The 16,694-nt window shown below is 41.5% G+C and overlaps 1 protein-coding gene across 1 annotated transcript in view; it reads left to right on the top strand.

Moving 5' to 3' along the window:
* Positions 1–16,694, top strand: part of BLTP3B (bridge-like lipid transfer protein family member 3B) — an 83,674-nt gene that overhangs the window by 47,335 nt on the left and 19,645 nt on the right. Inside the window, exons 11-17 of the mRNA XM_075856077.1 lie at positions 2,566–2,678; positions 5,376–5,517; positions 8,046–8,239; positions 9,276–10,651; positions 12,394–12,560; positions 14,014–14,156; positions 15,543–15,693. Of these exons, the coding sequence (XP_075712192.1) occupies positions 2,566–2,678; positions 5,376–5,517; positions 8,046–8,239; positions 9,276–10,651; positions 12,394–12,560; positions 14,014–14,156; positions 15,543–15,693 (2,286 nt within the window). The remainder of the gene's footprint in view (positions 1–2,565; positions 2,679–5,375; positions 5,518–8,045; positions 8,240–9,275; positions 10,652–12,393; positions 12,561–14,013; positions 14,157–15,542; positions 15,694–16,694) is intronic.

Here is a 16,694-nt window from a genome sequence, read left to right on the forward strand (position 1 = left end):
GGTTCTCCGGTTTGGTCTTTCTTTTTTTTGTTAGACGGTTCCCCAAAAATAAGATGATCACAAGATGTCCAACTGCTGCTACCCCCAGCAATCCGCTGTAATTTGCAGAGGAACCTGACAACAAGTGTTCAATTCCCCTGCAGCTCCACCACAGGGCAAATAAGGTATTATATGGTGTTTAAGAGGCTCTGTCACCAGATTTTCAAACCCCTATCTCGTATTGTAGCAGATCGGCGCTGCAATGTAGATAAGAGTAACGTTTTTTTTTTTTCAAAAACGAGCATTTTTGGCCAAGTTATGACCATTTTTATATTTATGCAAATGAGGCATGCAAAAGTACAACTGGGCGTGTTTAAAGTTAAGTACAACTGGGCGTGTATTGTGTATGTACATCTGGGCGTTTTTACTTGTTTTACTAGCTGGGCGTTGTGAATAGAAGTGTATGATGCTGACGAATCAGCATCATCCACTTCTCTTCGTTAACACCCAGCTTCTGGCAGTGCACAGACACACAGCGTGTTCTCGAGAGATCACGCTGTGACGTCACTTCCTGCCCCAGGTCCTGCATCGTGTCGGACGAGCGAGGACACATCGGCACCAGGCGACAGAGGCTACAGTTGATTCTGCAGCAGCATCGGCGTTTGCAGGTAAGTCGATGTAGCCTCTGTCGCCTGGTGCCGATGTGTCCTCGCTCGTCCGACACGATGCAGGACCTGGGGCAGGAAGTGACGTCACAGCGTGATCTCGCGAGGACACGCTGTGTGTCTGTGCACTGCCAGAAGCTGGGTGTTGACGAAGAGAAGTGGATGATGCTGATTCGTCAGCATCATACACTTCTATTCACAACGCCCAGCTAGTAAAACAAGTAAAAACGTCCCGATGTACACACATAATACACGCCCACTTGTACATAACTTTAAACACGCCCAGTTGTACTTAAGAAAGGCTCATTTGCATAAATATAAAAATGGTCATAACTTGGCCAAAAATGCTCGTTTTTGAAAAAAACAAAACGTTACTGTTATCTACATTGCAGCGCCGATCTGCTGCAATACGAGATAGGGGTTTGAAAATCTGGTGACAGAGCCTCTTTAGGGAAACCAAGGGTCTGTCCATGGATGCGCTGGGCCCTCCAGAGAAACTCTTGTAGTTGCTCTCCACTCTCGATAATCCATGGCGGTTATATATGACGGGACCCCCTCTAATGCCGTAATAGGGTATTTCTCATAATAGCCATATACAGTATATAACTAGCCAGACAAAATGCCGAAAGGGGCCAGCAGGAGGTGATGTGGCACAGCACTTTCCTAGTACTGCTACTTTGTTCTAGCGATCAGTGGGGGTCACAGCGGTCAGACCCTTGCTGATCGGTAATTTGTGACATATCTTAGTAATATGCTACCATTATCTGTGATCAGCCAAACCGTTTACATATGGAGCTGTAGATCACATCCTCCGAACGAGATGGGCAGATATTCTTTCATGAAGGAGCGACGAGTGATGATTTAGTAAGATGTTTGCGTTCGAAAGACAGTCTATTACACGTGACAATAATTGCTAAAGATTTTCGCTGTTCAGGTGTTACTGCGATCGTTGGTCATTTGCCCACACCTCATCTCTAAACTGCTAACGACTGGAAGATTTCTGATTAGACGAGGGCATGTGGCAGCGACGAATGATAATCTTTCATTCAGGTAGAAGTGACCGATCCACGGATAACCCAACAATTTTATCTTTTGTCGTTTGATCGTTACACATGGTGATTTATCTCTTACATTCGAACGATCATTCAAAAATTCTTACGATAATCGAATAGTCTAAAACGGCTTTAAGGCTCGGTTCAGATTTCGTTTTTTCCCCCTATATTGGATGTATGTATTAGGAAATGCTCCTGACATATACCCTGATTGGATGGCCCAGGCGTGTGCTACCATACAATTGCATACGTTACTCATTGTCTTGCATTGTAAAAATTGTATACTGCGCTGTGAACGTTTTTAGCGGGATGCCCTTATGTTATAAAGGTATGCCGATATTATTTTAGCATATGTCTAACCCTTATAACCTATAGATACATCCAGTGTATACGTCGGGAGCGTTTCCTGATAAACTAGGTGTGAACATAGCCTAAAATAGAAACTTTCCTATCCCAGAGATTTTATATGATTAATCCTTCTACCATGATGTCTGTTGGTACCAATTGAGACTGGGGTATCAGGGGTCTGCAAGCAGGAAGAAACTTGTGGGGAACCAATTGTTTTATTTAGGGCTCATTTACACGTTATTTTTTTTTTCTTTCCAATCCACGTCATACCTTGTGCCTGCCATTTTGATAGTGTTTTGTCTTCATTGACTTCAAGCCGAGAAAATTGTGTACCACAGTTTTTACTTAGTGTCCTGCAGAATTGTGAATGCAGCTGTGGAGTATATTACAGGCTGCAATTTGGGAACAGCACAAAATAAGTAATTCAATGTATTTACAAAGGTAACCATCAGTTCTCATACTTTTGGTAAATATATTAGTATTTACAGCACTTTTATATCTTTTTTTTTTTTTCGTTACAGGCTCTGAATCCAGTGGTAAAGGATCTTTTCCCACAGAAACGTTAGAACAGCTCAAATCCAAACTAATGTCCAGCTCTTTTGTGGTTAGACTTGCTGATTTTAACATTTATCAAGTAAGTGACATATTACATTGCAGGCATCCAATTTTTGGTATCCTGCTTCTATATTATTCCTGTATTTATATACTTAGGGCCCATTCACACGAACGTGAATCTCGTTAAAACAACGGCCGTCACACGGACCCATGTATTTCAATGGAGTCGTTCACACGACCGTTGTTTCAACGGAGCATGTGAACGGTCCGTTGAAAAATAGGACATTTCAATTTTCCTGCGTGTCATGCATCCCTCCAAAGACTGTAGTCTGTGGGGTATCAGTGACGAAGCGTCCCGCACGGATACCCCACAGTTTTTCACATCCGAGGTGGGCTCTCACTCAGCTGTTACGGTATCTCCCATACAGTTGTATGGAGTGGTAAATCCTGTGCTCTGCTGCTACATACAGCTGCTCTTCACTGCAGTCGCTCTAGTGATTAGGGGGGTCCCTGAGATCTAACATTTATCACCTCTCCTGTCGATAGGATACAATATTTTATATGTACCCCAAAATGGACAGAAAAATGAAAAGGTTTGGGATTTCAAAATGCAGAGATGAAAAAACGAAATAAAATTACCTGCGTCCTTAACCCCTTCTGGACTGAGCCATTTTTTGATTTTTCATTTTTTACTCCCCGCCTTCCAAGAGCCATAAGTTTTTTTTTAGTTTTTCCGTCAAGAGTGGTATGAGGGCTTATTTTTTGCGGGAGGAGTTGTAGTTTCTATTGGTAGACCTTCATTAGGCCCCTGGGTTTTACATGACAAGCGTCGTCACCCCCCGATCTCGTTGCAGGGGGGGGGGGCGATGAGCTGGCGGAGGGCCGCCCCCTCTTTTCAACGCCTCAGATGCTGTTGACAGCAGAATTTGAGGGGTTAAACAGCCAGGGACAGCGCGATCGCTGTTAGTTTTGGGTGTCAGCAGTAAAACACAGCTGACACCCGCTGCATATGGAGCACGCTCCGCGCGTAAGTGCGCTCCAAACATCACCCCCTGCACCCGGACGTAATGGCACGTCCGGGTGCACGAAGGGGTTAAGGCTCAAACTAGGCTGCGTCCTTAAAGGGATTGTTTTAACCTGAGAATAGGCCAACAATTTTTTATAACTGGAAAACCCCTTTAATGGTAATTACAGTAATGGTAGATTTATTTCTTGATATGTTTCTTACAAGTTAGTGCTATTTGAAGACATTTTTAGAATCTCGGACAACCCTTATAACATTAAAAATTTTCATGAGTATATAGTAGCCCTGAGACATAAGCGTTTACGTCGAATGTAAAATCTATAGATGCAATTTTCCGTATCATATCTGCCTCCCAGCATCCATCCTCCTCCAAGAATTTAATTTGCTGCAGATGGTATTTATGGATGGATGTTGTGAGAAGAGTGGGAAAAGCATTTACAAAAAACAGACACAAATCAATTTAAGATTCTGATAGATGATGAGCCTGAAGAGGCAATCGTGTTTTTTTTTTTTTTTTTTTTTTTTTTTTTTTTTTTTTCCAATGGCCTCAGTTCTTCCGTCTTTGGCACATTTAGAATTGTATTCTATATCTATCTATCTATCTATCTATCTATCTATCTGAGTCTAACTCTCTGCACCCCCGCCGAACAGCTTTTTGAAGGGGCCGCCGCTATTCAAGGTATTGCAGCACTGTCCCATTCTATTGAATGGGACTGCGCTGCAATACCTTCCACAGCAGCTACGAATGATAAAGAAGTCCATTGAAACAAATGTATAGGCTGCGGCGCTCGTATGAGCGACGTGGCCCCTCCAAATAGTTGATCTTCGAGGGTGCCGAGAGTCAAACCCCCACCGATCTAATATCCTATATAATATCAATTTTAAAAGCCCATATAATAGCTTTAACTAATCCAATATCTTGCAGGGGAAAAGGGCCTAATTTTAACCCCATCGCAATCCTATGGGGTTAAAATTGATGTCATAATGATTGGACACTTTTTAGCAACTTGGTAGTTTACTGGCCTTGACTTTGCTCATTTACGCTAAAATTAATTATTCCTAATTTGTTTTTGTCATTTTGATACAAGTTATATAGTTTTGGGTGATCAGGTCAAAAGTTGGGTATGGTTTGGGTTGGCTGTGTGTGTGTCTTTTTTGTTTTTTTTCCCCTTTCTTTTTAATGTATTTTTATTTATTTTTGCTAATTTTTTTCATACATATATAATCTAGATTTAGCATAATATCCTGGCAGTTTATGGGTATGGTTTGGATTGGTGGTGGTATTTATAACCTCTCCAAAAGTAGACCTTTTTTGCGAAGACCACCCCTTTATCCAGACCAAATTTCCTGTGGCAGATTTTCAGTTCCATTATATACTATGCATACTCGGACCATTCCTCTAGAAGATCATTTTTCAATGCAATTTTGGGTGGTCAGGTCAGGTTATGGGTTGGCGGTGTATTTATTTTTGTATTTTCTCTTTTTGCATATTTTTTATTTCGCATATGTGTAAATCCTGCAAGAGGTCATGAAAGTTTTCTCTCCGGGGTGTCCGGCTTGATCGTAGGATCGGAGGCTTTAAACCTACACTGTACATTTACAATGGCGCAAGTCGAATGCCCAAGACCGCCTGCCATACATTAACAGCATGTGGTCGTGAACATGTTAATACCGTAACTTTCTATTTATAACCAAATTTTGTTTTTCTAATAAAAGTGTCGGATATGAATGTTATACATTTTTGTCTTCCAGGTGTCCACAGCAGAACAGTGTCGATCTTCCCCTAAAACTCTGATTTCCTGCAATAAGAAGAGCTTGTATCTTCCCCAGGAAATGTCTGCGATTCATATTGAATTTACTGAATATTATTTCCCAGATGGAAAGAATTTCCCCAGTAAGAAAGTTTTTTTTCTCTGAATAATTTCCCCGGAGCCCTGAAGATACATCATTATTGGATTTACCAGTTTTACTCTGTAGACGAGCAATTCTTTTAAAGCTGCAAAAAAATGAGTGTGTGGCCCACAATGAAACAATTGCAAAATGGAATGGGAGAGATTTATTGCAGGATCCAGGTGTTTATATAAGACCCCATGCACACGACCGTACCCGTAATTATGACTCGTAATTACGGGCATGGCCGGGCACGGGCAGCTGGCCGTTTTTCCGAGCTGTGCTCCCATTATAAAGTATAGTAGCACGGCCCGTAAAATAAAAAAATAGAACATGTTCTATCTTTTTCAACGGCACGGGCACCTTCCTGTAAGAAAACGGGAAGGTACCCGTGGCCAATAGAAGTCTATGGGCCTGTTATTTCGGGTCGTAATTACGACCCGTAATAACGGGAGTTTTTACAGTCGTGTGCATGAGGCCTAAGACGGTGAAAACAGCGTAAATTTATCAATACGCCGCACATGGCACGGTAAACTTGGTGCAACTTGCTAGGCAAGTAAGAGACTTTTTCTCACACCACCTTATGGCTGATGTGCATTTACACAAAGGGGTCGATTTACTGAGCCCTCATGCACACGACCGTTGTGCCTCTCTGGCCGTTTTTGACGACATCCGAGTGGCACCCGATAGTCTTCACGGACCCATTCACTTTTAGCGGGTGAATCGGGTCTGTGAAAAATGGTCAGAATCTCCGATCCGAGGAAAGATATGACATTGTTCTATCTTTCCTCGGATCACTGACGGGACTCGCACGGCGCACACGGTCGTGTGCATGAGACCTAAGACTTGAGTTTTATACGCCAGTCTTAATATTGTGAACAGGCGTAAGATGCAGCTAATTGATTTAGGGGCGCACGTCCATGCGCCAGAAAGGGTAATCTATGCTTGTAGCTGGCATAGATTTTCGCTATACTTTCCGCGAGTTTCTGGTGTAAATTATATTAAATATGTTGGACGACGGGTGGCCACATCCCTTCCGCTAAGCCCCACTCAGGTTTTTTCTAAAGTGCCGCAAATTGCAAATTTTGATGTATTTGCGACTTTTCTTACGCCGGAAACATTTGATAAATTCCCCCAAAAACGTTTAAAAAAAATGGAACACGTCATAAATTTGGCACATTTTAAATCTCTTAGCCACGTGTCTTTTTCACAGGGCTTTGTGTTTGTCTAGCAAATCTCCCATAATATGGTATTTTTTGTAATAAGATTAAGCCCCAGGAAAATTCAAGATTTATTTGGGTTTTCTGCTACCAAATCAAATTTGAAATGAGAATGTTCTACAATTTGCAACATTCCTATGTAAAATGTGAAGGAACTTCATAAATACTTAGGAAGAGATTTATCCGAACTAGTGTAAGAGAAAAGCAGAACAGTTACCCATAGCAACCAATCAGATTGCTACTTTTATTTTCCAAAGTACCAAAGAGCTGAAATCTGATTGGTCAACTGCTCCACTTTTCTCTTACACTGGTTTTGATAAATATCTCCTTTAGTTTTATGTAGCTTTTGCTGATTTTTATTTAGATGTTGCTATTTCTCTATTCACATCTGATGCTAAATTCAGAATTCATGTTACCGGGGCCCATTTATAGGCGCTCAAATAATATTTACACTGTTAGAGGAAAGCTTTTAGGTCACATGTCTGACAGTAGGGTTGAAAACTGTTGTCTGTTTCCAAGGGCAACCAAGGGCAATTTTGAAAATCTGCTGGAAAAAAAACAGTTTTGATCCGGTACCTAGGATATCTAGAGAGAAAAAAAATCAACCGGGTGGCACAATTTTACCTATAGCACCCTTTTTACTATGACTTCAGTAAGGGTCGAGGTTCTCCGCTGGACCCGGGACTTTGGGGACTCTAGCAAACATGGGATTGATCCTGTGGATAACGTCATTGGTAGGGGAAGCAGACTACTATAGAGATGTAGGAGATATGATTGCTAAGATAACAGCCAAAAGTCTAATAACATGTACCAGGAATATGCCGCAACAGAGCTAAGCAATTCAGGGTTCCTGATGTAGCAGAGCCGGTAGGAGTACAGAAGCCGTGGTCAGCAGAGTAGTCAAGAAATCCAGGGTTTGGCAACGTTGACGAGGCTGAGTCGTGTATACGGTACAAAGGGGGTGGCCGGGAAAGTAGTCAGGCAATTAAGGTTTCGGTAACAAAGATTGTAGCATAGTCGAGTATGCATTACAAAGGAAAATCCAGGAGAATAGTCAGGAACACAACCTATAGCTGCCAATAAGGCACCTTCCAATAATAAAGCACCTTCCAATCTGGTGGGTAGGACCGCCCTGCGCCGCCCAACATCCCTGTTAGGGTTAGTATGTTACGAAACGTCAAAAACCGTAGTGTCGTTCAAAAATGTATGTCAAACGTACATTAAATACACTGAGTTTGTAATGCTCTAAAGACCCTTTTGTTATTCCATCCTGTAATCTAAATTAACCATAATTTTTTTTTATTTCCCATAGTTCCAAGTCCCAACTTATATGTACAGCTGAATGCACTGCAGGTAACCGTGGATGAGCGGAGCATTCTATGGCTGAACCAATTTATCCTGGACCTGAGGCAAAGCGTCGACCAGTTTATGGCAATGTACATGCTGAACGACAGCTCCAAGTCAGATGAGCACATTGATATCCGGGTAGACTGCCTAATGCTGAAGGTAAAACCAGACTGTTCACCGCACAAACACTGCTGAATAATTCAGCTTGATATTTCACGTGGATCAGCTAATCTACACATAAATGATGGATAAAAGTCATGTATATTTTATAATACTCCACTGGGCCTGCATTTAAAGAGGCTCTGTCACCACATTATAAGTGGCCTATCTTCTACATAATGTGATCGGCGCTGTAATGTAGATCACAGCAGTGTTTTTTATGTAGACAAACGATCATTTTTGACGGAGTTATGACCTATTTTAGCTTTATGCTAATGAGTTTCTTAATGAACAACTGGGTGTGTTTTACTTTTTGACCAAGTGGGCGTTGTACAGAGGAGTGTATGACGCTGACCAATCAGTGACCAATCAGTGTCATACACTTCTCTCCATTCATTTACTCTGCAGATAGCGATATAGCTATATCGCTATGTGCAGCCACATAAACACACTATAACGTTACTGCAGTTTCCTGACAATGAATATACATTACCTCCAGCCAGGACGTGATGTCTATACAGAATCCTGACACTTCTGTAGCGTCTGTGTGATATTTACAGCAAGGCAAGAGTAATCTTGCGAGATTACAATGTAACCTGTAATTTAAAACGAGATTACGCTTGCCTTGCTGTAAATAGAAAATGAACACAGCACTCCAACATACCTATATATTAGGCCGTGTGTATATTAGTAGCTTGAGAAAGGTTCTGTGACGAAGCAAAACGGTATATGTTTTTTTTTTTTAAGGGATCCCGTTGTATGGAATAATGGAGTTTACTACGCTATTCTATACCTCAAATAAAAAAAAGTATACCTGTCCGACGGAGAAAGACACTCTTTTGGGCTCCGTCTGGCTAATGGAGCCTTATGGACACATTTAGTGTGTACATGGAGAGCCTTCCTGGCGTACACGCTAAACGTACATCACATGATGTGAACAGGGCCTAAGACATTCTTGACCATTTTTTGTTTGTTTGCTTATTACTTGTTATACTCAATATTACATATTCCCCCCTTCCTATTCTTTTCTCTACAGTTTATCATACCTTCCCAAACTAAATCAGCTTGTCACCATGACCAGCCCACAGCCATCAGCATCCAGACATCTGAAATGATAGCAAGTAACACCAGGCAATCTCCAAATTGCAGACGTTCAGATCTTGAAGCCATATTTCAGGACTTTAAAGAATACCCTTTCTACTCTAAATCGTTCACCTCCTTCCCCAGGTCAATGGACAGTCTTGACCTCCTGCACCCCATTTTCCAGAGGCACGCTTTTGAACAGGACACGAAGATGCACGATGTATACAAGGGATTCATTACACCAAAGCTGGACACCAATGCACTGAAAACATCTGCTGCTAAGGACATCTGGGCTATACATTTCACACAGTTTTGGGTTGACTATGAAGGGATAAAGAGTGGAAAGGGTAGACCGGTAAGTTTTGTTGATGCTTTTCCATTTTCCATCTGGGTCTGCCAGCCCTCGCGTTTCGCCCAGTCTCAGAAACAGATTGCCTCTAACTGCGATCATCTAGTAAATCTTTCCAAAAGTGAATCCACGGACTTCGCCGGTCGTATTCAACGCAAGCAACTTTTAAAACAATATTACAGCACTGAAATGGATGGCCGGAGCACCCCGTTACAGAAGTCCCAATCCCTAGACAGCAGCCTGTCATCCAGCCCTGCCCATGAGTCACCTCAAGCGGACATCCTGATGCTTGCACACATACAAAAACATGTCAGCTTACAAATCAATCACTATCAGTTTGTTTTCTTAATGCTGCTACAAGAATCCCTAAAGCAAGTCATGGACAATCTACTGAAGGATGTGGAGGATGTGACTGGGAAACCAGCCGAGGAGACCAAGGTGTCCATAGGCGTGCTGCTAAAAAGTGCTGAGGTTTCTTTATTACTGCATCCTTTGCCGGAGGAAAATATGTCCAATTGCCCCCTCTCCCGGGATGGTAGCCCCCTTGTGGACAATAAAGAAACTTTTCCATCAGATGGTACTGAAGATGTAGACGTGGGTAATCCCCCTATCGATTTACTCATGGACTCTGTCAACGGTGACTCTGGAGCAATACTAGAACCCAAAAAGATTGTTTTGCCAGAGACTTTGATAACAAAGTCGCCCAGTGACACTGACATTTTGAAAAGGACGTCAAGTTTGGAAGGTGGTTCTGATAGAGCGTCACTGAAAGCAGAAGATGGAACTTTGTGTCAGGTTATTAATGTTAACGGTCTTAATGATGGCGGCCACTTCAGTAGTGATGACAGCATCTCCAATCCTGTCAAAGATATTGACGAAACCTTCGGTAGCCTTCAGACCTCTGATAATGAGTCTATAATAGATAATCCCCTCCTCAATGCACATTTTTTAGAGACGCAGAAGAAGCACACTGATACCAGGTAAAGAACGAATATGTTTATTTCATATCATGTCCCACACAATGGTTTTATCCTATTTTGTTTTGCACTACCCCATAGGCATGAAGTCCTCATATCGGTTATTGTGCTTTTACCTACAATATCCTCTATATCCTACTCTTTATTTCGGATTTCTGTTGTTGGGTACATCCAAAAAACATCATTGTCTAAAAGTCGATTCATAAAGGAGGGGCAGTGAATAGTGGAAGTGCACCTAAAATCATAGAATCCCTAAATAACCCGATCATATGGTTCTGTATCGCAACCTTAAGCTGACAACACACCGAGGACTCTGTCTTTAGCCAGCTAAAAGAATTCGACCACATACTGTATGTTTCAGGTTATTAGATGCGACTTGGTTATTGTATAGTTTATATCCTCTTCTTAAAGCATAACTCCGGACTTGCCCGTACTGAGGCTCGTTCAGCTCACTATATCTATAGCAATTACCGGAGAGACTTATTTTCCTCACTTGTGGTTTAGTTGATGGTATTTTATAATAATCACCCTTGCTGTAAGGAAGATCGTCTCAGCTTGCGCTGACTTCATGGTGAGCTTTTGCTCATACACAGCAGCCAATCTGAACAAGCAGAGCTGCAGTATAAAGCAGTTAGGGTATGTGCACACACACTAATTACGTCCGTAATTGACGGACGTATTTCGGCCGCAAGTCCCGGACCGAACACAGTGCAGGGAGCCGGGCTCCTAGCATCATACTTATGTACGATGCTAGGAGTCCCTGCCTCGCTACAGGACAACTGTCCCGTACTGTAATCATGTTTTCAGTACGGGACAGTAGTTCCACGGAGAGGCAGGGACTCCTAGCATCGTACATAAGTATGATGCTAGGAGCCCGGCTCCCTGCAGTGTGTTCGGTCCACTACTTGCGGCCGAAATACGTCCGTCAATTACGGACGTAATTAGTGTGTGTGCACATACCCTTAGAGATAGAACAGCAGCCTGAGACTCTGATGAGGCAGGAGGTTTATTTCAGACTTCTTTTGTAGCCTGGACTACCATGTATCTAACCGGCAGTGATTTTAGCTGTGCACTAAAAAAGCAGCCAAACAACCCGCAAAGATAAAAATCATTCATAATGCATAGCCACAAGAGATCACGACCATGTATTGAAAAAATACTAAAGATGCTTTATTCATCTTACATAAACATTAATTAAAAGCAAGAAACAGAAAAACCCTCGCAAGTTAAAAATGGAGTCCAAAGAGGAAAAGTAATGAGTAGACTCAAACAGGGTGTAAGCAATTTATGTGCTCAGGCTAATGGTAAATGGTTGTCAAGATAGGCACATTGCAAATTACTATGATATAACCTGAAACTAAAAATCGACTATAAACCGTAAATGAGCGACCAAGACCGAACACACCACTGCTGACCCGACACGCGTTTCACCGAGGATTCATGTTTATGTGTATTTTTATGCAACCATACTAAAGCATCTTTTGTATTTTTTCAATACATGGTCGTGATCTCTTCTTGGTTGGTTGACTATATATTTACACGAGGACCACGTTACTATATGGGGCTGTTGCTCGGTTTTTCTAATAATGCATAGCAACAGAAACCACATGGGGTAAACGGATGCATACAATCTAAAACAGAAATTCACAACTTCCCCCTCGTTTGTTCTTTTTATTTATTATGCATTTTTGACGTTTTATTATTTTTTGATTTTTGAAACTTCGTTTCCATGTATTTTTGTTAAGTGGAACCCCTAAGGAACGATGCTCGTCCAACCTGCCTACCTTCTCTGTTTCTTACAAGAACATGAAGAGGAGTTCTTCGCAGTTCTCTTTGGACAATATCTCCATCGACAGCAACTTGTTGGATGAACATTTGGGGGAGAGCGATGGGAGTGACCCTCTAGAAGCGGGTAGGAAGGAGACAAATACTTCATGGAGTTACTTGCTGATGTAGAAAAATCTGTATTGACAAGTTAGAATCTGGTGACCTTTTTAAACTCCAACTTGAGTCTTTGTATTGGAGTCCTCCAACTGGAAAAAATTTTTTATATGCCCTAATGAATGTATGGGGGATAGGTCCCCATCAATTAGGAGCCACTGTATAGTGTGACTCTTGTTCTGGAGTGGGGAATATTCTGATATGATTGATTTTTAAAGCAAAACTTTAGTCAATCACATATAGTCCAGTATCGCCTAGGATGGCCACCACTGAGCTGACTAGATGAAAATCCACTCCCCCGTTTATGTGCCAAAACTGCTACTGCTTTGGCAGACCGGCCTGTCCTTGCATTCCAATGATGTGTAATGCTATGTTTCTCCTGCAGTGGCCACTGCAGAGGAAATACTTGGCTTATCGCTGGAGGTGAGGGAAGCCAGCCGATCGCCAGCTTCTTTTTGAGAAGGGGTTGACTTCATGAGACAACCCTTTTAATATTCCTGATGGTTTAGGATGATGAAAGGTTTGAAGTTTTTTTTTTTTTTTTATATATAATGGGTACACCATTCTGGGCTGACAAATTTCATAATAAATCTTAATACGGGATCAGAGCTATGTTTATCTGATACAGAGCTCCAAATCCCCTGCTTCCCCACAATCGGCCATTAAGTTACAAGGGGGAGCTCACTACAGATTTATACAGCTCTCCTTGAACTCAATACTGGTTGTATAAATACAAGTGTATGGAATTGCACCTGGTAAAAGAGAGAAAAGTTTCTAATATAAATAATGTTTGGTTGCTTCTCTAGCTAGAGGGGGGTTCCCAGGGGTGGAAGTGCACCCCTGAAGAAGGAGTTTGGGTGGACAAGGTGTACCCCCCTAAATCTAAAATGCTATGGCAAAAATCCTTATCAAGATACATAACATTCACTGGTTGTCATTTATGGATGCCTATGTGTGCACGACTTAAATTAAATGTCCATCCTCGAATATCACTTTATTTTCAATCTAAATTTTGTCCAAAACTCGGTGGTGATTACTTTCATTATGAATCTTTATGGTGTTCGTAGCTCCGTTTTTCTGATACAGAGCTCCAATTCCTCTGGATAGACGTAGAGTTAAATGATAAAATTCTGGTGGCTGCAGTCACCACTAGAGGGAGCTTAGGAGCTTAATGCATACTGATTATACATTGAACTTCATAATAAAACCGTATGCAGTACTGCTCCCTCTAGTGGTGGCAAAATTGTATCATTTAACTCTGTCACTATATATGTGTGTGTGTGTAGGGTATTTGGAACTCTGTATCACAAAGATAGAGCGCTGACTCCTATAAAGATAGGACATATTGAAAAGGTGGGCATTTACTTTACGCAATTTGTTATTCTTTTTACTTTTTGTTTTGTTTTTGATGTTCCTCCTCCTAGGACTGGAAGACTTCTCCTCTTTGAATTATCAGTCTACAGTGGACACGGCCAGCGTGGAGTTGAGGAACGAGGATTACTCCGCATCATCGCCAGATGCAGTTAGCGCAGTTGATGAAAGTACACAAGACACCAGACAAGACGTGGTAATTATATATAGATGAGCCTATCTAACTGCTGTCATTGCCTTTCCAATTATTTTAGTTCTGTCTTAATTAGACTGAAGAAGATTTATCAAATTGGTTGCTAGTGACTGCTAGAAATATAATCTTCAGAAAAAGCGTGGTGAACAGAAGCACACGTCTCCCAAATCTCAATCAATATGTTATTTTATTGGTCAAACATCCAGTAAAAATTGCAAAATGGTCTTTCTTAACCCTCCACTTGTCACGGGTCGAAACGTTGCCATTTTTTACTAGATGTTTGACCAATAAAAGAACATATTGATTGAAATTTGGGTGACGTGTGCTGCTCTTCAACCACGCTTTTTCTGAAGATTACATTACTTCAAACTGGGTTTGTCTGATTTTACAGCGCGACACCGCTCCTGATATTGGGATTTGCGTTGCTTCAAATACTTTATTTTTTGCTAGAAATGTAATGTCACATTTTGAATCGTTACTGGTTTATTTGTTATGATTGTTTTGTACATGACCAATTTAATGAGACGCTGTGCCCGGAGCGGGTGCCTTTCGATTAGGGGACTTATACCAAGTGCTATTACACACCTGATGCAATCGAAAGAAGAATGAAATAAGAGCCTGTTCACATCAGCGTTGGCTTTCCGTTACGGGGTTCCGTCGTGTGAACCCAGCAATGGAAAGTCAAACTGAAACCACAGCTTCCATTTCAGTCACCATTGATATCAATGGTGACGGAAACATTGCTAATGGTTTCCGTTCGTCACCATTCCGGCAGATTTCCGTTTTTCTGATGGAAACAATAGCGCAGTCGACTCCGCTATTGATTCCGTTGTTAAAACGGAAACCTGCCGGAATGGTAACGAACGGAAACTATTAGCAATGTTTCCGTCACCATTGATATCAATGGTGACTGAAACGGAAGCTGTGGTTTCAGTTTGACTTTCCGTTGCGGGGTTCACCCGACGGAAACCTCCGATGGAACCCCGGAACGGAAAGCCAATGCTGATATGAACAGGCCCTAATGCTGTATATTACATGTGCTGACATCTAGTGGCCAAACAGGGTACACTGCAGACTGGTAAAAAAAAAAATCAGCTCATTTTACAGCCTACAGTAAAATTGCATTTTTTATTTTTTTTTAATTGAATCTTATCACTTCATTATAGTTAGTAGGTAGAGCATTAAAAATGACAAAAATTACATATCTATTATACTTCCTCTGAAAGGACACGAAATTACGTTTAGCAGAGTGACAGGCAGGGTTACCTGGGGAGGGCTGTGGTGTCACGCAATGAGGTTGCAGGGTTATCTGGTAAGGTGGATGATGTCACTGCCCTTTTCAAAATCTAGATTCCATTGACCAATACCCTCTGCCTATTTTTCCTACAGATGTCTGTCGTAGTATTTAAAATCCTTGGTGTTAATGGCGGGATCGACATCAAGGGTGAAGATGTCACTGTTGGTCTTCAGGTTAACCAAGTGATACCAAAACAGCTCGGGAATGTTAGTGTCCGGCAATACCTCAACAGCCGGACCATGAGTAAGTAATATGCGTTTCCCAAAGTCTGTCCCGTGCAATGTTTTACCATGGGGGTTCCCCTGAAAATTTTTTTGTTCTTTACTTCTAGCCAAAAGAAGCCTTTTGTTGGGGCAGGTAAAACACCACATAGTTCTCGGGTATTGCCATGTCTTCTGCTTCCAACAACGTTGCTTGACCACAATCCTGGTTTCTACCAGCATTTCTTTCAGTGTAGTGTTTGCCTCTACGGAAGTCGGCGTGTTTAAAAAATGCCACACAAACAGTGATAATTGAGAGACGGAGGGCATATTGCAGTTTGTACAATCACAGCATTCCCTCCCCAAAATTTTTTTCTTATAGGGTATGTCCCATTTGAAACATTTTTACAATTTACACTGATAATGAATCTACATAAAAAGTTGAATAACCTTGTAAATAAATTGCATTAATTGCTTGTATGAATCCTGAGTTGCAGTGTGTATCATAGACAAGAGCTGCATTCACAATTCCACAAGCTTCAGAGCTGAAATCTCCCAGCATTCCTTGCTGGCTTATTGTCTGCACAGAGCTTGCTTTGATAATTTGCATTCTGTGAATTGTTTACAGCAAGTACTGTACAGTAATCTTATATACAGATGTGAGCACCTTTACTCTTTCTCGAATTGTGTCAACTTATACCATTTGCCATGATACTAATTCCATATTATCTCGCGTAAAAAAAACGTATTCGTTAAACCTGTAAGTTAACATGGGAGTCTGTGAGCGACTGATGGCCGATGGATGCCTCTGATGGATTCCACCGGTTGCCTATGGACTCCCTTGTTAAAAAAAAAAAAAGTAGTATACGCTTAACCTATATGTTTTTTACTGGATGGCTGTGACGTATACGTTTTTAACATGGGAGTCTATGAGTGACAGATGGCAGATGTCTGAGCTATACGTGTGTTGTTTTTTTTTACATGTTTAACATCTCACATCATACATCTTGGGTTATGTTAGATTTAGAATGTAAGAGAGGACAT

This window comes from Rhinoderma darwinii, chromosome 3 (genome assembly GCF_050947455.1).
Source record: "Rhinoderma darwinii isolate aRhiDar2 chromosome 3, aRhiDar2.hap1, whole genome shotgun sequence".
NCBI lineage: Eukaryota > Metazoa > Chordata > Amphibia > Anura > Rhinodermatidae > Rhinoderma > Rhinoderma darwinii.